General features: G+C 37.6%; 2 protein-coding genes across 3 annotated transcripts; both read right to left on the bottom strand.

The window, feature by feature from the left end:
• Positions 1–6,702: 6,702 nt before the first annotated feature.
• Positions 6,703–9,595, bottom strand: LOC103400565 (FRIGIDA-like protein 4a). Its single transcript, XM_008339216.4, has 3 exons — positions 8,511–9,595; positions 7,594–7,769; positions 6,703–7,487 (listed from the first exon to the last, which is right to left on the bottom strand). Exons 1-3 carry the CDS (start codon positions 9,367–9,369, stop codon positions 6,903–6,905), a joined length of 1,620 nt encoding a protein of 539 aa, XP_008337438.3. The 5' UTR covers positions 9,370–9,595; the 3' UTR covers positions 6,703–6,902.
• A 1,838-nt stretch (positions 9,596–11,433) lies between these two features.
• LOC103400567 (casein kinase 1-like protein HD16) lies at positions 11,434–17,300 on the bottom strand. 2 transcript variants are annotated; one of them, XM_008339219.4, is made up of 19 exons: positions 17,043–17,300; positions 16,048–16,229; positions 15,755–15,972; positions 15,531–15,656; positions 15,365–15,438; positions 15,221–15,290; positions 15,058–15,113; positions 14,847–14,918; positions 14,659–14,753; positions 14,467–14,533; positions 14,036–14,165; positions 13,724–13,945; positions 13,512–13,642; positions 13,152–13,326; positions 12,969–13,059; positions 12,531–12,688; positions 12,254–12,442; positions 12,004–12,107; positions 11,434–11,838 (listed from the first exon to the last, which is right to left on the bottom strand). In XM_008339219.4, exons 2-18 carry the CDS (start codon positions 16,148–16,150, stop codon positions 12,048–12,050), a joined length of 2,037 nt encoding a protein of 678 aa, XP_008337441.3. In that variant the 5' UTR covers positions 16,151–16,229; positions 17,043–17,300; the 3' UTR covers positions 11,434–11,838; positions 12,004–12,047. The 2 variants fall into 2 exon arrangements, with proteins under 2 accessions (XP_008337441.3, XP_008337442.3); XM_008339220.4 differs by having other exon boundaries at positions 13,724–13,942; positions 17,043–17,280.
• Between the last annotated feature and the right edge of the window lie 5,702 nt (positions 17,301–23,002).

The following is a 23,002-nucleotide window of genomic DNA, read 5'->3' as shown; positions in this document are numbered from 1 at the left end:
GGAGTTGTGTAGATCACTGTGGTATATTTCATATACCCATTTTGAACAATGTATGAGAAGTTATTAGCTAGTTTTGTCTATGTGCTTTAAAATAACATTTTTATAGTTAATTCGCATATAGGTGAGACTTATCCCGAGGACGAGCGTATCCACGGGCGACTCGGGGCTACGACCCTTCGACATACTAGTGAGTAGGTTTTTGTTTTCAATATATATTTATATACTTGATATATTTCCCATAAATGCATTTAAATGAAAGTATGCCTTGAATTTGCATGGCAATTGCCTTTTATATTTTGGTTATGCTTTTAATGGTTGCATATATATATAAATGTGGTGTTGTGGAGGCACATGTAAGTTCAAGTAAGTTATGTTTGATTATGTGAACTACGAATGACTTGATCCCTATTCAGGATAAGTAGGCAGTCTAACGAAACGTTAGATGCAATTATACATTAATTGAGACAAAGGCCATAGTTGTGAATGGAATGATTATAAATGCATTGATGAACATTGAGCTCATAACCTGCACTAGGGTGATTGCGATTTAGCCAAAGAGAAAGCTGGCACATGCCTGTATATTGTGTCACCTCCCGCACCATATGCTCACATTGGATCCAATTAGGTGCATAGTCTTGTCGTACAGACCACTATAGGTGGTTCCGACTCGTAGGTGACTAACGTATTATCGCACAGCTAGCATTGAGAGAGTAGAATTGAGCATAACTATATTTCACCTAACCTTGTCGTACATACCCTTTTCAGTGGTTCCGACTTATGTGCAACATATTGCCGTATATGTCATAGTAGTGACTCCGGCTAGATTGAGTTTGAGCTATGAATTCAACCGTACAGACCACCACAGGGGTTCCGGCAAACATATCAAAATTCTACGAATTTATTCTTACCTGAATTGTTTACTCTGTTATATCTTGGCATGGTATATATACATATGGATATGGTTATGTGAAGCATGAATTGAATTGATATGATTTCATATATATATATGCTTATATCTTGATTCTGGGAAAATTATACATGTTTTACGGCGAGGGGTTGGTTATGTTGGTAAATGAAATAATTTTGTAAAACAATTGTTTTTGCCCACTCACGTTTTCTGTTTTGCGCCCCTCCAGGTTCTAAGTAAGATTGCTGTTGGTGGCTCGGGATCTTCGGCAGTTCTGATCTATTTGAAAAATAGTAGGACATTCCTGGTACTGCGTAACTAGTATTTGTCCTACTGGACTGCACCTAAACTTTATGCTCTGATTAGGAGTGTTTACTGTTGTAACTAACTCCTATCACTTTCTGTTTAGTAGTGCACACTAGTAATCTGGTTTTTAATTATTCGTATATTTACTATCTTTATCGCTTCCGTACTGTGCACATGGCTACGTCACTCTCATGTGACAGCCAGCATGCCTTGACCTCGGTCGGGGTGTGTCATTTATCGTACTATATTTTGTTGTAAACATTTAGATAAACTAATTTTTGTTATACAATATATTTCGATGTACTTTGTCTTCTTTATTTAGGTACATTAAATTCATTATAATACATCTCGATGCATTCATTTAGGTACACACATTTCAGTACATATTTTTTGATACAAACATTGAGGTACATTAATTCAATATAAAACAATTCACTACTAACATTTCGATGCATACATTTCAGTACACACATTTAGGTATATTAATTTAATATAATACATTTCAGTGCATATATTTCGGTACATACATTCTGGTACTAACATTTAAATACATTAGTTCAATATAATACATTTCGGTACATATATTTAGGTACATTAATTGAGTCTTTCAAGTTTGAAGAATGTTAAATAAAATAAATTAATTAAAAAACTCTTTTTTGGTCAAAAAAATAAATTAAAATTTGTATGTTAATAAATTTAAATATTTAATGGGAGACATAAATAAAATGCACATTAATTATTTTGAATTAAGGACACATCAATGGATTATAATCAATATGTAATATAACACAAGGTTTATTTTAAATTTCAATATTCTTGAAGGATTAAAGTTAAAAAAACCTCTTTCGAAATTACCTTGCCACGTCAGCACATTCTATCCATTTTTCAGGAAATTGACAAAGTCTTGATAAAGTGGAGCGAAAATCGAATTTCAAAATGCTAAGTTATCGAATTTCAAATTGCAAAATAATGAATTTTATATTTTAGAGGAGAAAATTGAATTGAGTTTGAGTTCCATAGGCATACAAAAAGGCCAAATTTTAATGGGATTGTACTTGGGCGGACCAATTCTATGGCAAAGGTGTCGAAAAAATTCTTTATCAGACTGGATTTTGCTCAGCCAACAATTGGACAAGGCATTTGACAAAAAAAATAAAAAACAATTGGACAAGGCAGAGTGGCGTGAGGCTGTAACGAGCAGCATCGGCATGCATGTCAATAGTTTTCAAGATTTGGATGGTGAATTGGTGATTATGAATTAATGATTATTTTGAATTGGTAATTTGGAGTTTTGTGAAATATGATTAGTGTTTTTTAATTGTAATTTTGTAATTCAAAGAGTATTTACAATGTTTAAGATGATTAATCTGAATTTGTTAATTAATTGATATGTAAAAGTTTTTAACTAAGAGATCGATGCTCATGAATAGTTCGACTAATCCACTTGCATTGATAACGAAACGATAATGCAATATTTTCATGAAATAAAAACTTGTTGAGAACAATTGTAATTTGATATACCGTCTAGTCAAAACATCTTAATTTTGGAGAAGTGAGACTTTAGACTTAGGATGTACGGTTATAATATTCTAAGGCAACTCAAATATTTTGTAACATGTTGAAGTAAGCTACCTTGACGGGCCGGCATCGGCCAATGAACATGTTATTTTATTTTTTTGGTCAACATCAACATGCTATATGATAACGAATCCCACTTAAACTTTTCTTGTCAAACAAAGAATATGGCTTGTAAAAGGAAATGAATGAACAATACGAATGGAGAAGATGTACAATGTGGAAAATGTCAAATGTTTTGTCTTAACCTTTTTATTGCAAGTGAGTCGACAACAAGATGTAACTTGTGACAAGTAAAAGTTCTTATGGTACAATTTATTTATTCAAGAAAATAAAGAAAGAGAGACGGATGTGAAAGTAGAGATTAATCCATCAGGATCCTCTTCAGATATTTTTTGTGAGGATTATGGTGATTTGTAAATCGTGTTCATTTATCGTACATCATATAGTCAGTTTTTATTAGGTAATGTTTGTATTTAATTTTAAATAAAAATGTTTAAAATGATTTTTGATCGCACGATTTACGATGAACGGGTATGATTTACGGATCTCTGAAATTTTCATAGAGAGAATCCAGCGAGGATCCCAATTCAAGATAGATGCCAATTGACGTATTACATTGCAAATTGAGTGACATGTAATATAGAAAGTATTTGTCACTCAACCAGTCATGCACCAAAGAAATTTTTCTAAAGTGTTTTCGTACATCGAAAATAAATGGTTAAGACACATCGTCTGGTCAGTTTTTGTCAAAGTATTGTTTGTATTTAAAATTTTAAATAAATATTTTAAATGAGTTTTGACCACACGATTTACGATGAACTGATATGATTCTCGGATCCTCGAAATCTTCACAAAGAGAATCCGGCGAGGATCCCAATTTGAGATTGATGCCAATTGACGTATTACATTGCAAATTGAGTGACCTGTAATATAGAACGTACTTTTCACTCAACCTGTCACGCACCAAAGAAATTTTTCTAAAGTGTTTTCGTACGTCAAAAATGAACTGTTAAGACCTAAAGTGTATGAAATGTAAAACCTTTGTGCAAAATTAAATGACTAAGAGGGCAATTTTGGTTTGAAAGGATATTAAAAAAAGTTCATTGCCACTTAGTATTATGTTATAGTGGTATTTCTCTTCACTTGTAAATGAGATAACTTAGGTTCAATTCTCGCCAAATGCGGATTTGAACTACATTATTGCTAGCCCATTGCGAGGCTAAGCCAACCATCTCTCCCTAGTGTAGATAAAATTGTTTGTTAAAAAAAAAAAAAAGTTCATTGCCTCCCCTGGGGCAGCAATTGTGTATGCTTCCATTAACTATGATATCTGTCATCAGTGGTGAAGCTACGTGAGGGCGAGGAGTGGCAACTGCCCCTCTCATCGGCGGAAAACACGCATAAGAGCGCTGGTTCAGCCCCTCCGCTCTCGCCGGAAATGAGAATTCTCGCTCTGGTGATTTGGTTTCTGTAGCAAAGCTGGGTGTTTTTTTTTTTTTTTTTTTTTAGATTTTGGAGAACGAAATCTGAAAAATAAGGGTAAAGCGGCGGAACTTGCGAAGAGATGGCAACTTATCAGTTTGATATTCCCTATACCAAACGGCGACAACTGGAGAAAATTAAAGCCAACATAAAACTCGCTGCACCAATTCATCTTTGCCATAAATTTGATGCTCATCATATTTCATATCTTATGCAAACACAGTTTGATTCATGCATGTGCAAAACATGATAGGCAATAACATCAATTGACATAGGATAAGAATGATTAAAACTATAAAATTAAAAAAATCCCAAATTATTGACCATGGACAAGTTGAGCAGCAGAATGAAGAGGTCGTCAATGGTGGCTTGCTTCGACGACAAGAGTTTGATGCCTCTACTTCCAACGACAATGCTCTCGGTCTCCTAATTCTAATTCTTGTGGAGATGGTGGAGGTTATTGGCGTTGGGGTCGCCGGAGAAGGAAGGAATTAGGCGGGGTGTAGTCGGGGGCGACGAAGAAGAGGTATTGAGGGTGATATCTAAAGTGTTTGGTTGCTAGAATAGTAGATCTATTGTTGTTTGGTTAGAGGGTTAAGAATGACAGTTGTCGTAATTTTATTAGGCCACAAAGTCTAGAGAGTAAAATTGGTACTGAAGTATTGTCTTCCCCCATCTTTTAAGACCTCACCATATTTATCTTAACCTCTCACTTTATCTATAAATATTATATTACTTTTTAAAAAATAATGTAAATATTGTTTAATGCTTATTTTACGATAAAAGAAATTCATTCAAATCCATCTAGGCTCCTGCCTAGATCTCACCTAGGCGCCTAGCTATTAGACCCTAGTTCGTTGCCTGACTAGCGTCTAACATTTGTAAGCGGTAATATTAAAGCCAATGTAAGAAGTTTAAATTCTGGCTTTGCCGCTCTTTGCCATCATGTTATTTTCTCAGTAGGCATGCACTAACTCGTACTCGAGTATGTCTTTGCCTTGTGGAGTATAATACAACTAGTATTCCCGTCCGCCGTTGTTTAGTCATTGCACACGTCAATGTTCAACTTTAATGCCTGGACGTTTTGTCAATGTTGAACTTTAATGCCAACAAAATCATACGATCCAGTTTCCATAACAAACCCAAAACCAATGAAAACTTCAACTGCATCGTTTGATTTTTTTAGCAGATAAAAAGTGGCTAGTAGTACCTGGTGGTTGAATTAATGCCGCTAAAATAGGCGCATATTAGAGGGAAATGGAATGTCTGCATTTGCAATTTCTAAATTAAGACAACGGACAAAGAGGGGAACACAAAACTTTCCTTTTTCTGCCTAACTTATGAGTTTGACAGCATGTGGCACCGCACAATGCAACGATCCAAACGTGACATAAATACGGGATATAAAGCGTACACGATTGAAATACAATTGACATTTTTGTATGAATAGAATGTGTTGTTGTATTGATCTAATATTGACAACTTCTCGACTTTTTAGTGTAATTTTAAATTGATTCTAATCTTCTAAACATTATAAATAAGTACCAAACTTATTAAAATATCATATCTTTTAATAATAGTTGCCTCAAAATTTAAATTTCAAACATAGATTATATAATTTGGAATATAGTTATCAAACCGGTATTGAATTGAAAATTTACATCAGGAATACAATCTCCTAACAAAGAAAAGGGTTAAGAATCCAGATAAGATTTCAAGGAGCTTGAATTTGCTGATGTGATTCCTTCATTCGCCAATTCTCGACTTGTATAGCTTCTAGTTCTCCTTTGTAGACGATGAAGAGGGTGGTGGCCGTATCATGGTAGTTCATACCATTTGAGCAACCTTCATGACCTTTTTCTTGAAGTTGGCGGCTTGAGTTGTAAGATAACGTTGGTGGTTTTGCGTGTGGTTGGAGGTGATGGCCTGATGGGGGTAGTGGTGACCGTTGGTGGAGCCTATGCTTCCATGACCTTATATTGATTTTGAGAAAGGTAAGCCCTAGTTAATTTAACAGATTATTCATTGTTGACGGAATTCATCTTACAGGACTTAAATCACAAAACAACAACCCACCATGAAAAGAAGTTGTAGTAACATGAAAGATCAAACAAAGAAAACATAGTAGTTTATTTTAATTTAATTTGACAACCACCTCTACTCTACTACTAGTCTAAAGGGAAGAGACAAAACTGAGTAGATGCCAAGAAAGGGAATAGACAAAACATCAATGGCAAATTGCCATGGAGGGATTCATGGAGCATATCCTTCCGTACTAACTACAAGGATGATGTTATTTTATTTCTTTTTGTCCAAGATGGGAATTCATCAAATATTGTGGTACATAAATCATTAATTTGGAAAGGACATTGAAAATTATGGCACATAAATGATAGCATTGTAGCACATTGTATTGGAGTAACAGTGACTGATGAGAAACGGTCGGTTATGTATGGTTCATTGTATTTTGTTTAACCTTTGATTGGAATAGTTGAGAGAGGCAAAGTACACAAAACAATACAACTCTCTAAAGTCTAGACTAACAGATGTAATAGGAGCATTGTACGGTTAGGAGGGATTTGTCTCAAGATTACACACAACTATCATCTGACCTATGTTTTGCTTCTTGCTATTGCGGATACGAGGGAGGCTGGTATGCCGGTGGTGCAACATTCGAGTAATTATATGGGACGTAGTTGGTCTGGCCGCCACCATAAGCACCACTGCTTCCAAACCTGGCAGCGCCCATGCTGTCCCCAGGGAGGGAGTAGTGTTGAGGAAGAGCAGCGGGGCTTTGAGCGGGGGGTGCTCCATATGTGGATCCATACGATGGTGCTGTCGGACCGTCGAACACACTTTGGCTCGGGTAACTGTAAGGACCAGAATATCTTGTTGCGGGGCTATGTTGTGGAAGAGGATTTGGGTTCCTCCTGGTAAAGGAGGGGTAGGAATTGGAAAACTTGGCTGCTTTGGCAGGGCGGAATGACGACTGTCCTACCCCTCGGCCGCCACCCCCACCCCCACTGTAGGCTCGCTTATTATTATGGGGCTTGCTGGAAGATGCTGAGCTCTTCTTCCTTTCTGTCTTTGCTTTCTCCAAATGAGTCGCCCGCTTTCTTAAGCTCTCAAGAGAAAACTCTGATTCAAGCTTGTGGTCTTCTACACATTTGATGATTGCTTTGATGGAATTCAACTCCAAAGTGCTCGACTCCTCCTGTAAGATGGACTTCGATTAATAAATCTCCCTAAAGTGTGCAGATTACAGAGTGAAAAACAAAACTACATTGGGAAACTAAAGACAAAAGGAAAGTTACACATACAGTTGCAGCCACACTATTATTTCCGTTCTTCAATATGATTGTAGCACTCTTTCTGGAGTTCCTGAGATACGATTTGAGCAGAGAAACAGGAGGAAAACTCTCAGTTAAACCAGACTCAGAAGCAAAATATACGGCCTCTATCTCCTTGCCATTCTTCACTAACTCATCAATGACATCTGTAAGTGATCAGAAATTTTTTCATCAAATATACACAAGAAGGAAATACTGCCAAGATGAGAATCTAGGAAATCAAACATTGATGCCGCACTGAAGAGAGAAACGACGACGAAAGAAGGATCCTCTTAAAATACACAAATGAGTGTAGCAAACACTTAATCAAGCCACAATCACATTCGTTTCAGAAAATGGGCAACTGACAGATGTACATTGGAATCACATTCTTAATCAGTAACACCTAATACACATCAAATACCCTGATATTAAAACTTCAAAAAAGTTAAGAACCTAAATACCATTGATAACAAATACACAAAACATTAGCCAAAGAAGTGCTGATTTTCTAAATTACAATTCAAATTCAGATTTCAATTGGGAACAAAGCAACAGTGAAACTGAAATCAGTCCTACTGGCTTAGTAAGTGTCTACATTAACTTGACTTTGGCTTTGCTAGGCTCAGAAAAATTTTAAAACCCGAAGCACATGCCCACTAAATCACTTATGGGATCTGGTTCGATTGGTTATGCCTCATTATGCAAGCAGAAAGACCATTCGAAATACAAGTTTCTCAACAAGTGGTAGCATAAGTTTCTTTGGAACTGTAACAATGTATGTACCAGGGTTCTATCCCTATTATATACGTATATATTCGTGAGCAATTGGAAGTTCTATAACAACAAATTACCATAAAGAACATGGTTTTACAAACCATTTGAGTTTTGATTAAACAAAACCGTACCTCCCATTTTTTCTCCGAGTTCTAAAGCCCCTGCGAGCTTTGCCATATCCCTCCTCGCTGCGTGCTCCATTACCAACTTCCGAAAGAACTCCTCACCGAACTTCTCCTTCAATCGAAACCCAACGAGCATTTGCACAAACATCACCGCCTCCGCAGCCCCCAACGTCCAGCCACCACCGTTTGAATCTCCATCCATACGCGCCTTCCACGTATCTACAATCCCGGCCGCTCTCTCCACCATGCTCCTGGAAAACTCCGGCCCTTTTGGGCCGGCCTTACCCTCCGGAAACAGAGCTTGAACTAACAGCCCGCACGCCCACCGCTTATCGGTAACCCCCAATTTCTTGGCTTTAGAATCCAAAAACTCTTCCAATGCATCAAGCACCAATCTTGATGGGTCCACGGCCTCCGCAATTGCCTGCACAATCTCCGCCCTGAGCGATATAGACTCCTTCCGCTTCGAAACGATGAACTTCACCAACCCCTGCGAGTCCATTTTCCTGCAAAACGATTTCAGGGTCTCCGGCAAATCCAAATCCCCGGATGCTTTCTTCTCCACCTCTGCCAAGGCCGCGGCTTTCTGCTCCTCAATTCTGGCGGCGGCAGAGGACCCGCGCTCCGGGATGGAAGCCTCCCGGTGGTCGAGAGAGTGTGAGTTTTCGCGGGTACGGGATTCGAGGGATTGGGTTTTGGATTCGAGGGAATAGGATTTCTCGGAGATAGATTTCTGGAGGGAATCAAAGTGGTCGGAGAGGGTTATGAAAAGCTTGGTGGAGGTGGAGAGTATCGCCCTCTGCTCGTCCAGGTCGCCAAAGAACTTCTGGACTCTGTCCGTTGTGACCACCAGTTCGGTCCCCATTGGCGTGAATGTGGTGATGAAACGACGCTGTTTTGAAGTCACTGAATTGGGGATTTTCCGTAAACGAAAACCCTAAACCTATTTTCGGAAGACGAAGAAGAAGAAAGATCAGTCTCTCTGTAATATTTTCCAGTTCTGCACCTTCTGCTGGTGAAAGCGGATTTTCTTCGATTCCTTTGTTTATGGGTAAAACGGTGCCGTTTACGTGCGGAACCCATACTGAATGCGCAACTCTCTATCAGCGGAACCCCTATGCCCCTTTTTTTGTCTTTTGGTCCAATACCAATATTTAGTAGGACAAGTGATTAATATAAATTATCAAATTTAATTTGTATACACTTAACCATAACACTAATAGTTTATCACATCTTATACATGTAACACAAGTTACGTAGTGCGCTATTTCACGTGTTATAATTTGAGTAAAATAATAACGTTATGTGACTGTGTTCTGGATACATCGAAAAACCACTCACTTACTGCGTGTAAACTATGATGTAAGCGTAGGCAATAAGGCTTTTCACATACAAAACTTTAGCAAGTCACCCTTCATACTTTGCGATGGGAAAATGATTGTTGCAACTAAGAATCGATTGAAACATAAAAAGCGAATAGTTAAGGGTTTTTTTTTGGTTCTTCAATTGAGCTCTTGTAGTGTTTTATCATTTTATAAATCTTATAATTGTTAGGGTGTTTTTTTCTCTAATTTACTATAGACGACACCAAAATAATGTAGGAATTTGGAGAAATCTTTTGCTAAGATACATCCAGACCTCATGAACTGATGAACATTACCGCATATGTATACATGGCAACAAAGAACTACACAAACAAGTTCATTTCTACTCTTAAATCATCGATTCGTTCTTTGAAAAGATCTTCGAAGGATCTGCGAAACGCATGGAGAAGGAGCGAGATACGTCACCGGGTTCATCCCATTCTGCACATCCTCCGTGATCAAAATTCTGAGAGTACGTGTAAGGATCATATGACACTTGCACAGGTGATGGAGAGTCAAAAATCTTCCTCTTTTCTTTCTTCAACTTCACCCACAAAACTTTCCACCTCAACTTATTGCCGTTTGATCTGCTTGCGGGGTGATCGTCGTCTTGTAATCTCGTGTGATCGATCTCGTCGTAGTACATCCGCCCGCCCAATCGGATGGTTCTGCTGCCTGAGCTGCACCAGTATTTTCTCACATCCATTGCAGCAACCTGCAATAAGGTACTGTGTTTTGAAAGTTGACCTAATTGATGAGAGTGCATATATATATATATATATATATATATATATATAAATATTGAAAGCAGTAGTTGGCTGGCTATTTGCGACTCAAATAGTCCAACCTGGATGGCTAATGGAAAAGCTCATTGCTGAGTCAGTTTAGAAGTAGAGGACTAAAAGCTTCACCTAGAAGAATAAACTAATTAACATGTGTTTATTAAATTGTAATCCGGATTTTTTTTATCTTTTTTATTTTTTGAAAAATTGTAATCCAGTTTAGGTGATCCTAAACATCCTATTTTGTCACGTGATGCATGTGACTAGCTTGAAGGGTGCATGCAAGTCAATTATACTGAAAACTAGATCATACTAGTATAGATAAAGGGTGTTTTTGGGTTACATAGAAGAATTCGAAATCCTGGACCTAGCATACTCTTACCAGCCCGCATTTCTACCACCCTCACTATTAGAAAAGGGGGTTCAGAGTTGCCTCGGCCTTCATCACAATATAAACTTATCTAAAGTGGCATACCACCGCAATGGTCAATTTGGATTATGCGGATCCTAATTATAAATTAAAATTTAGACATGATAGTTCGTGATTAGCTTAAAAGTCAGTCACCGATGACATCCTCATTGCACGAAGGCCCTTTCTCATATCAGTGTCTTTGTACAAAAAGGAGAAATCCTTTCTTCGCAACATCATCAACGCAAAGAAGATAACGTGGACTAATCTACACCCTACAGAAACGTACGAGAAGGAAGCTCACACGTTCAGTAAAGGAATCAATGAAACACGCAGCCACATGAGGAATCCCACTGGAAATTGGAAAAACAAAATCTCAGGCAATGGATCAGTAAATTTTTTATTATTTTTGTTCTATAATAAATATTACAATTAACAATAGTGGTACAATTCCTTTACACACGATTACTATTGGGGGGCAACTTTTTCTTAAACTTGAACTCTCCCCCAAGGGCTTATGTTTTTTTCCTTCAAATTGGAGCATTGCATCCCTGCTACAGCCAAAATACAACATACCAAGAGTACAAACTTCTCCGTGTTCGAACTACCTCCGATAAGCACGAATGCCAGTACATTTTAGTGCCCTCCACTGATACGTTGTCAATGAAAGCACTTCTCCCTTCTCTACATAGTACAGAACTTTCTGTATCATCGAGCAGGCTAGACAAAAGGTGCAGTCAGCCGTCCGCCAAGAAGTACATAATGCCGCCTTAGTGTCACTGTAAAATCCCATTTTAAAAAAATGTTAGGAGCTTAAAGTTTAGGTATATTGTTTATTTAAATAATGCTTAAAACTGGACGGAGGAGGCTTAAGTCCGAGGTTCAAGCCCACTGCTTAGAAGTTTAACGAATCAAAGTCAAACTCTTAAAAATCCATATTATACCTGCATTTAACATCACGCTGCAGCTTTTTTACCGAACCTGATCCTCAAGACACTGTTCTTCCATAGCAGATGGATGCAATATAGAGATTCTTCAACCATTTTTCCTGCCATGGGCAAAATAAAACAGTATAACTTACTGAATAATCAAGAAATCCACCAAACGTTGAATTTATCAAGCTAGTACCGGTGCATCTAAATTTTAATTCTATTGGTCTCCCCGATTAATTTTATCTCAGCAATCAAAATGTACCTTCACTTGGTATGTTGGAAAAATTGATGTCCGTAGAGTTTCTTGAGCAATATCTGGTGATTTCTTTTTGGGTACACTAAGTATGAATGCAGCTTGATCCTCTGTAGCAGCAGTTGAGGTAATCCGATATCCATCCTCCCATCTTCTATGGATGCCTTCACTGGGATATAGGAAATCAAGTTCAACAACCTAGAAAGACAACACATATTACACGATCAATTTTCTGCAGTGTTCCATCTGAAACAGAACAGTACAACGGGGTTCTAGACTGGTGTACCTGACTAGAATAACCTGCATTGCGGGACATAACAATACCCCATCTGCTACCTGCAGTAGTCATGGAGGTAACAGAGAAACCTTCTTTCCACTTCTTATGAATCCATTTGAAAGGGAACACATCACTGACTTTGTAGGATTGTTGAGTATAAGGTACACCTTCAATGACATGAGCGGAAAAATTAGCTACTAGAAAAGAGTAGCTCAACCAAGTCAGAATGATACTTTGATGAGATATATCCTGCTGATCAAAGCTGGAGGTTGAGGAAAAAGAAAAGTGACACCAGTGCAGAAACCAAGTCCCAAGTTGTCCTTATCTAATACTTATTAACTGTGACATTCATTACCATCAGGGACCAGACCCCTATGGCTACACCACCACGGACAACAGGAAGCTGTAGCCAGACAACAGGAAGCTCTTTAAACTAGGATCACTTACCTTGGGACATTACCACCAGGGCACTGCCGTTGAATGCACCAGCAAGTGAAGTGATGTAGTAGTTCTTGTCCCACTGTTCCATTATCCATTCCTGGCAAATAATCAGAAATAATTAGCTTTCTGGCAGAAGATAATTAATTGCAAAAGTGAAACTTGATGGGAAGTAGTTTCAAGAATAGCTACCTTGTGCAAGAAAATAGATGACCGTTCATAAACCTGGGACGTAAAGCCAGTCCCTGCATCCATGACGATAGCCCACATATTCGCAGACGAAGCAACGCAACTAATATACAAACCATCTTCCTTTCCCTTATCAATGTGCTGGTCCAGTCTTTGATCCAAAACATTGTAGTGATACCTGCAGAGAAGGTAAAGCCAAGAATAGAGTAAAAACAAAACGGAATTTAGATTAAAGGTAAACCAGGAAAGGGTGATTTAGGATGGGTGATTGGTGAGACATTGTCAAGGCTTTTCTACCTTGCAGGTGTTAAATAAAGTAAGATAACCTGAAAGGGATTTTATGAACCCTTTAACAGAAACTACCTTTGCTTCATTGATGATCTGGTATTATAGACCGAGATCCACTGAGTAGCTGGACTACCTTGGCGAACTTTTTTCTTAGGTTGCTCATCATCTACCGAGTCAACAGGCAATCTTCCCCTCTTTTGACCCGCCTATATTGCATAAAAACCAATAAATAATTGAACTAACCAGAAACTTAAATTTTTTCAACAAATCAAAACACGAGCAACCACCTTTGCAGCTCCATCAGTTCTAATAGGTCGCAGAGAGGCAATTGCACCAATGCTATTATCAAATAGGGCAATAAGCTTTAAGTAATTTGGTTCTTCATCGAATTTCATATTGGTCACCATCTCAAGAAACTGTTGAAAAGGGGGAGGGCATAAGCTGCATAGTGTCTCAGCAGAAGTTGCCATCTTCTTCTTACAAACAAGAAATCCTTTGTTCTCTCCCTGCTGCCCAAAATTCCAGCTTAGCATTTATAAACAGAAATAGGCCATCCAGGATGGAATGGTAGTGCACGGTGAAATACCAAATGAACTTACATTGTAGCCTTGCCAGGGAAGTTTTCCTCTAAGGAGAAATATTAGGGTATAAGCTAACGATTCAAGGTCATCCCTTCGGCTCCCTGTCCTGCCTAAATGAGCATGTACACTTGCATAACGTACAGTTCCCCTTTTAAAGATACCAGATATATTAGGCCACTTCAGATTATGAGTAAATTTCATATAATGAAAATTATTCTAATGGACTTGTAATTTAATGATCAGATTGAACTAATGCTCGTTGCTACAATTAAGTGACACATGAAATCGGTCAACTGAACTATTTTCTGAAATGCTATTAAAGCAGTTGTTTTTCCCATGATACTTAAAAGATAACAAATTTTTTTCTCCCCTCAATCCCTCGTAACCCCTCGTAACCATCTTGTAACCTGACCATCGAACCCACACACCATAGCCAAGGTTGTAGTTACCTGAAAACATCAGGTTTTTGGTCATAAACAACATGACGTCCAGAAGACCCATCTCTCCATCTGGAAGCTGAGGAAGAAAAGAAAGGTCACAAGTTGTTTCAAAATTTCGATGACATGAAAACACAGAAACACATTCAACTGTGGTTTAAGAGTTTTTCCTTTCCGAATACTTGTCTAATAAAGAACACATACCCAAACCAAGATCAACAAGGTATAACTTCTTCTCATTAGATGTTCCAGGTAGACCAAGTAAAAAGTTTTCTGGCTTAACATCTCCATGCACAAAACTGCAGTGAAAATCAATAACCATGAACAATGTATGCGAAAGAAAAAAATTAAAAGAAAAAGAAAGATGGAGAAACTAATTAATAGTAAGGTACCCTCTGGTGTGAAGCTGCTGCAGAATCGATATTGCCTCCACTGCTATACAAGCAACCATCTCTTCAGACAGCCTTTCAAGAAAACAATAACAGAAGGACACAAGACCAAAGTATTTAATATAGCCCATAAACTTGGAAGGGCAAAATTTTCAGAAGTATTGACTCTGAAACTCGGAGAATAAAATAAGATGAGAACAATATAGTTTCTTACAACTGATTGCGAGAATTCCAAACATCCCATAAACTTGGGCCTAGCATATCCATGATCTGTATTCACATTAAGGAATAATTATTCAAGAATGGAAAGTATTAACAATATTTACAACATTTGGAAAACCTTCCAAGAAAACAAATAAGGTAGACAAGATACTCACTAGGATATAGTATTCTCCCTGTTGACCTTTGTAATGGACGAGTGGAAGCCCATAGCATCCATTAAGAGTACTGTTTACCGTAAAACACAGGTCAGGATACACAGGTCGGAGTTTAACTAAAACAAGGATGAAACATTGCATTACCTGTATACTTGCCACTCAGAAGGAGGGCCGTGACTGCAACCTTTACCATTTTTACTTTCAAGCTTCAGAGCAACCTACAATGAACAGGAAACAACCATTAGTATTGCAATCAACTTCCTCTGAGAATTTATACAGATATACTAGAGATGCACTGCAAATATGAAACCTCATATGCATCAGCTCCAGAGCACCCTATGCCGCCAGTCATCCTTCTTCCCACATAAACTTGTCCAAAACCCCCTTTCCCCAACTTTCTGTCTAGCTTGTACATGGGAGATTTGCCAACTTGTACCTGGAAATAAAAAAAAATTATAGAAATCATATACTATATTAAATGAACACTTCAGAAATAATCTACAGATAGCTAATAAAAAAGGTGATAAAAATTACTCTGTCCGGAAGTGCATTAGTGCTTCCTTCATCCTCCATAGCAACCAATTTCTGTGCACCTTTCTGAGCTACCAATTCGTCGTGAACCGGCACTAATTCTCTCTCTGGAAAACCCAAACCTCTATGCCCTTGGCCACCAACTCCAGCACCAAATAGCTTGGAATTCTTACCTTGATTCGGGGCTCTAGGCCCTCTACCCCTACCTTTACCAGTCAGAACTGCAGTTAAACAAACAAACCACAGTGTTAAACGGATTTCAGAAGATATCAAGGGTAGAATGTTGAAGCTATTACCTTTTCCAGCACCAGGCCGCACAGCTGGAACTAGAACAGCAGGATCTTCGTGAACATAATTGATCCTCTTTGAACGTCGAACTCCACTTCTTAAATCTGGCATTCTATATTCATGCAAATAATTGCTACTTTCCTTCTCCAGCCCCAAAAGAATGTTGAACAATTAAAGCCTTAGATTCAACCTAACAAACAAAAAGAAAAAGATTTTCACTTGACTTCAGATACTCACCATACAAAAATTAAATTGACACATAATCATATTAGTCACGTCATTCAACAACATACAAATGTATACAAGATCTATAACTCATAAATGCATAATAATTCCATTGACATATGAATTTTCATAGCAACCATACGTTTTAACTGAACATAATAGACATTCGAAACTTTGGTTTTAAAAGTGCTGCATTGCAAGTCGATGTCCATCAGAAACATAATAGACATTCGAAACTTTACTCAATACCACTACAGTTACATTAGCATCCATGCACAACAACATTAATTTCCAAACGATACAACATCATTGATCTTCATCCAGCCAAAATCCCGGTTATCCACGAGTTCAAAGTTCAACCAAAGTCTTAAATCCCAAACATTAATTCAAACAGAATGACATATACATCTATCACCACAAAGTAAAATCACCACTGAAATCCAAAACATTTAATCCATAAACCACAAACATCACACAAAAGCCCAAACTTTTATCCCCAAAAACCCCCTAGTGGGAATGATTTCAGCTCAAATAAATCAACCCATCTCAGTTTTTCCACCCATCAGTCAGATAAATCCAAAGACTTGTGCAAACATAGCAAGCACAAAAATCCCAGAAAATAAAACTACAAAAACAAGAACACCCACATACAGATTCACACCAATCGATACACTGCAATCGCAAAAACATCAAAACAATCAGAATCAAAAGCAAATAAACGGCATAACCAAATGGCGATACACAATAAAGTAATGAACTTTATCGAACAAACACGTACCTTTTGATAAAAAGCTCATGAATTCGACAACCCAAATGGATTCTTCCGCTGAATAATAAAGAAAAATTGAAGAAAAAATGGGGGATTTAACTAAATGGGGTTTGTTTCATGGAAGAGAGGCTACCAAAAAATTTGACGGTGGGTGACTTAGGTGGGTCTGAATGTGAGAGAGAGGAGAGGTAGAGAGAGAGGTATCCGCATGGGAAAGACGGGGTAAGCGACGAGTTCTGGTGTGTACGATATCACAGCGGGTGACGTGGAGTGAACATATTGGTGGAGCAGAGGCCTTATCGTGGACATTGAGTATTGTATCGTAGCTTTCTTCAAAGTACGGAGAAATTTTTCATTGTAACAGAACGTGTTTTTATGTAAGTAGTGTAAAATTTTATTTTTTAACATACATATCTCACAATTTGTATAACGACACGTATGCCGGGTCAGCAAAATTGGAAATATAATGAACTATTATTATTCTTTTTTTTGGCAAAAGTTATAATGAAGTGTATATTATATCATCTCCTTTTTTTTTTTTTACATAATATTTTATGAAGGAGAAGAATGATCGTGCTGAAGCACAATCTTCTTGTGGTCTCGTTGGATGTTTGAGTGAGTTTTGTAAAAGAACGATCGTCGATGAAGGTTGTCTAGTTGCATTGGTTATTTGTTTGGACGAAAATACCCATAGGAGTTATATTTATGTTTTTTTCTCTAAGGTGCAGTGTTTATTTATTTGAGGGGCTTTTTAGTCTCATTATTTTTTATGAAGTCTTGAGACACTAAATGTATTTTTGGCATTCTATTAGTAGAGGTAATATTAGCACGAGAATTGCATTAAAGTGTCAGGTAGCAGAGATTACATGAAAAATCCAACTTTTGAGACAATTCCCTTAATATTTATTGTTTTCTTATCACAGTAAAGTGAGTAAAGTCATGGTGATGTTAAACATTTTATTGATTATTGTTGGATGAGTTTAATTTAATCTGTTTATAACAAACATCTCGAAATTTAAATAATTTAGAGATGACTAAAAGGTGTAGGCAAAAATACATTCAACAAAAATGAGTCGTGGTTACTCAGTATTACGGTCTGTTGATATTCATTTTTACTTGGAAGTGAAAAGTTTTAGGTACAACTCTCGTAGACAGTGAATTTATAACAAATTAGATTGTTAATTGTATGTCCTAACCGAACTTTCTCTCTCATTAATTTAAAAATATATCGATGTACTGGTTACTAAAAGAATTTTTGGGCTAAGCATTTATTCGTAATTATCGGAAAGATTTTGTATTAGACTCCCAAATTTTAACTAGTGTATTTTACCAAACCAAAAAGAGTCATGCGTATTTCTCTTCGATAAATGGGATGTTTCTTGATCCTTGATTCTTTAATAGTGTCGGTTTTGTTTGGAAGGTGATTTTCCGGAAAGGGATCGTCTCCGGATCTCTTCCTCATAATTCACCAAGTTTACGAATTTGAGTTATTGAAATTTGATCAAACGGGTACAAACATAGGTCCACTTTAAAAGTTATAATAATTTTAGCCGTTTGATCAAATTTCAATGGCCCGAATTCCCAGACTTTGTGGATTAACCTTTCCTTTATAAAGATAGGATCCTTGTTGGATCCTCTTTGTGAGGTTCCGAGAATTCTTTAATTCTATCCGTTCATCGTACATCGTGCGGTTAATTTTTATCATGTACTTTTGCGTTCAATTTTAAATAATATAATTTAAAAATAATTTATGACCATACAATGTATGATGAAATAACAAGATTAAAGAATTTTCAGAATCCTCACAAAGAGGATCCGGCAAGATTCTTATCTGGATTTTATACTCCTTTATTAGGGCGTCTTTACTTATATATATTTGAAAATGTGTGATATAAAATAATAAAGAATTATATCTAAATAGTTGGTTTATAAGATAAATATATCCTACACTGTTAATGATATTTTGTTAACATGGGACACACTAGTTTATTCATTTATGATGAACACACATTTTTATTCAATTGATTATGCTATGGTTCAATTCAAATCCTAATTTAGAGTTCGTATCTCTTGTATTAAAATAAAATATGCACGTTTTCTAAGTGTGTTGACCCTAAAAACTACCAAGTCTACGTGGCGCGCAGGTCAAGTAATCTATGAGCTAACTAAGTCATTCGGTTGAATGCGGGGTGTGCCAACTCGTCGACCGAGCTCGGTCAAAGAGTAAAATATGCTGATGTTGTGTTGAGTGCGCGATCGACTTCTGTGTCTTGCGATTGCGACCGAGGAAGGAACACGCCTCGGCCTCTTGGGTTCTCGAACCTGAAGACAAGGCTACTATTCTTACGAAGTTCACAAATCGTCGTCATCGGATTCGGTCACAGTGATGGTATTTGTTAGAGTAAACTCACTCTGAATCGACACCAAAGTGTAAGGGCACAAATACTCAAAGCGGGTATATGTCTTAACAATAAACGTGGTTCGGCCGTCGGAATGCTGAACTCTAAATCTCACTTAAGAGTATCCAATCATAAACTAACTCAGCGTGCAATGTGCCAAGCCTAATAAACTGTAACACCTCACTTTGCCGAGAAGGCTAATGAGATGACATCAACCAATAAGGATTCGGAAATCCTTTTCGACCGAGACTTGGATAGATAACCAATCACCATCGACACAGTGCTATCTATGCCGACTGAAGATACTGCGAGACCGGCTGGTTCTACAGTGACAGTGATATCTATGCCGACTAAAGATATCACCGGTTGCCTTCACAATGTTGTTTATCCAAACTGAAGGTGTGTCGGCGAAAAAAGAAAAGAAAAAAGTCTCAAGGTTGTTGAGAGAATTTGCGCAGGGCAGTTGTGTGTTGAATTGAATGGGGGTTTGAATGATGCACAACCTCCTCTATTTATAGCGGCCAACCTGTATTGAACCTCAATCCCTCTCGGATTAGAACTCTTTTATCTCGGCTAATCCTATTCCCAATAGGACTTTAAACGTAACTTGTTATCAAACTTTATTGAATCTCATTATCCTGATCTTGTCGTAACTTATTTTCAAAACAGGATTTGTCTACATTCCAGCTTCCCATATGATATGGCCAAATTTAACCGTGCGGCCCATGGACTAAATATCAATAACACCTGTACATGACTTCTGGGCTGAGAACGAATATAAAATCGGCCTATCAGATACTGGGCCGTAAAAGATCTAAGCTCGGCCCAAAACAATATTTTTGGGCCCAAACAAAGTGCTAAAAAAATTATGAAATAATAAATTAAGAATGCAAGTGGATAACCACTCAGTACTATGGTCTGATAGTATTCGAATATCGTGAATAACGAATTTGATACCAAATTATGTTGCCCATTGTGTGGTTTAACTTAATTTCTCCTTGTCTTAGTGTAAAATATGCAAAATATATATGTACTAAAAAAAGAACACAAGTGAATAAAATTTGAGCGTGAATCAATCCAATATTATTATTATTATTATTATTATTTTTACGAAAGGAAAAGTTAATACCATTTTTGTTAGGGTATGTTAATGCACAAAACCGGAGGTCTTGAAACAACGTGAATCCGAACGTGAATCTGCAAGAAATGTAAATAACACAAGATGTATCGTGGTTCACCTCAATGTTTAGGCTACGTCCACACTGATATTGTATTTCTCTGTTTATGAGGGATAGAGATGGAGAAAGCTTATGAGAGTCAGAGCTTTGAGAGGGTGAGGGGTTAGGCCTAAGAATTGGCATCCTTTAATTGTGAGGGTGAAGAGTCATTTTATAGAATAAGGGATCCTCACTTATTACATATTTGCCCCTTTCTTTATTACATAATTACATTTAAGTCCCCCGAGTATTTGTACGAGATCTAAATACGGAGGCCCTAAGTATGGTATAAATAGCAGTCCCCCAAGTCTTCAATTAAGAGAGTCTTTTGGCTGGAGACTTGAAATTCAGTCCATGTGTGAGCCGAAGTAACTAGATGTTGTCTTGAACTGATGCTCGATATGAGGCGATGCTTAATTTGAAATGATGCTCAACTAGAACTAGCACATGTTGCGAGGCTCGTGGCTTATGTTGCCTTGGTTGGCTCGGCTTGTGGCGTTGAAGGTGAGGGAGTCCCTTTTATAGAATAAAGGCTCGCTCATCAATACATGAACAATAGGCTAGAGTTGATGCTATCTAATGATGGTGAAGGAGTCCCTTTTATAGAATAAGGGCTCGCTCCTCAATACATAAGTGATGGGCTAGAGTTGATGCTCTCTAATAATGGTGAGGGAGTCCCTTTTATAGAATAAGGGCTCGCTCCTCAACACATAAGTGATGAGTTAGAGTTGATGCTCTCTAATGATGGTGAGGGAGTCCCTTTTATAGAATAATGGTTCGCTCCTCAATACATGAATAATGGGTTAAGTCCCCCGAGTATTTTTCATGAGGCCCAGTTGAGGCCCAATAAATGGTACATAATGTAGTCCCCCAAGTATTCGGTCAATAGAGTCTGTTGGCTGGAGACTTTAATTTGAATCCATGTATGGGCCGTAATGACGGTTGTTCGGATGCGGTATTTGTATACCCTGCACTGAAGCTTTGTAGGTGAAGCTTTGCAAGTGGAGCTTTGAAGCTGGAGCTCTGTAAATGAAGCTTTTGAAGCTAGAACTTTTGTAAATGAAGTTTTTGAAGCTAGAGCTCTGTAAATGAGGCTTTTAAAGCTAGAGCTTTTGTAAATGAAGCTTTTGAAGCTGTAGCTCTGTAAATGAAGCTTTTGAAGCTAGAGCTTTTGTAACTGAAGCTTTTGAAGCTGTAACTCTGTAAATGAAGCTTTTGAAGCTAGAGCTTTTGTAACTGAAGCTTTTGAAGCTGTAACTCTGTAAATGAAGCTTTTGAAGCTAGAGCTTTTGTAAATGAAGCTTTTGAAGCTAGAGTTTTTGTAAATGAAGATTTTGAAGCTAGAGCTCTGTAAATGAGGCTTTTGAAGCTAGAGCTTTTGTAGATGAAGCTTTTGAAGCTGATTTACATGAGTGATGCTCATGAATGTTTATGTTAATTAACATGAGTGATGCTCATGGATGTTGACATGAGTGATGCTCATGAATGTTGACATGAGTGTTGCTCATAAATGTTGACATGAGTGTTGCTCATGAATGTTTATGTATGCTTGATATAAGTAATGCTCATGAATGTTTATGTATGATTGATATGAGTAATGCTCATGTATAATTTGAAGTATTGGGCGTACTTTTGATCACCTAGTTGGCGATAATAACGACGGGGTGCTGAATAATTTTTTGTAGTACTGGGCGTACTTTTTGTCACCTGGTTGGTGATAATAGCGGCAGGGTGCCGAATAAATTTTTGTAGTACTAGACATAGTTTTGGTCACCTGGTTGGTGCTTTTTTGGGCTTATGGGCATTCGCCCTCAACACAACATTCCAGCCCATTTATTTTAGGCTTTTTTGTTTTTTTTTTTATTACCCTCTGATGGGGTTTATACATATGTCTCCGAAAGATAAGAAAAATAAATCATATCATACAAAACCAAGAAAAGTAAATCACATCATTCTGGTGGGGTGTTTATTCCTTACTTTTGCTTTCTCTTTTGCTGCTTTCTGAAATATTCTCCCAACGACATGATCTTTTTTCTTTTTCTTTTCTGTTCCTTTACCCTAATCTCTCCACCTCCAGGCACACTCACTTGCTTTTGCTTTCGTTTTCTGATTTGCTTTTGCTTTCGTCTTTCTTTCTCATTTCTGCTTTTGTTTCCCGCGGCTCACTTGATTCCTTTTGCCTTTCTTCTGCATCTTTTCTGCTTTGCTTTTGTTTTCCTATGTGCTCTCGCAGAGAAATTGAAGAGAGAGAGATAGAGAGAGAGAGCATATATGCGGTGGTTTCTCTCTCTAAGAATCGAAACATGCCCCTTTTCAATCCTCTTGCCTGATTTGTATTGAGAAAACCTGGACG

The sequence above is a fragment of the Malus domestica genome, chromosome 15 (assembly GCF_042453785.1).
Source record: "Malus domestica chromosome 15, GDT2T_hap1".
NCBI classification, from domain to species: Eukaryota; Viridiplantae; Streptophyta; class Magnoliopsida; order Rosales; family Rosaceae; genus Malus; species Malus domestica.
Note: the sequence above shows the minus strand (reverse complement) of the source record. Positions and strands in the feature narration are given on the sequence as shown.

Excerpts from the sequence above, each read along its gene's own strand:
- LOC103400567 (XM_008339219.4), bottom strand. The coding sequence starts at position 16,150 with ATGCCAGATTTAAGAAGTGGAGTTCGACGTTCAAAGAGGATCAATTAT. Across the intron at positions 15,657-15,754 it reads CTAATGCACTTCCGGACAGA|GTACAAGTTGGCAAATCTCC; the intron begins GTAATTTTTATC and ends TTTTATTTCCAG. Across the intron at positions 12,108-12,253 it reads TTCCAACATACCAAGTGAAG|GAAAAATGGTTGAAGAATCT; the intron begins GTACATTTTGAT and ends TGCCCATGGCAG.
- LOC103400565 (XM_008339216.4), bottom strand. The coding sequence starts at position 9,369 with ATGGGGACCGAACTGGTGGTCACAACGGACAGAGTCCAGAAGTTCTTT. Across the intron at positions 7,770-8,510 it reads ACTCGGAGAAAAAATGGGAG|ATGTCATTGATGAGTTAGTG; the intron begins GTACGGTTTTGT and ends GATCACTTACAG. Across the intron at positions 7,488-7,593 it reads ATAATAGTGTGGCTGCAACT|GAGGAGTCGAGCACTTTGGA; the intron begins GTATGTGTAACT and ends TCCATCTTACAG.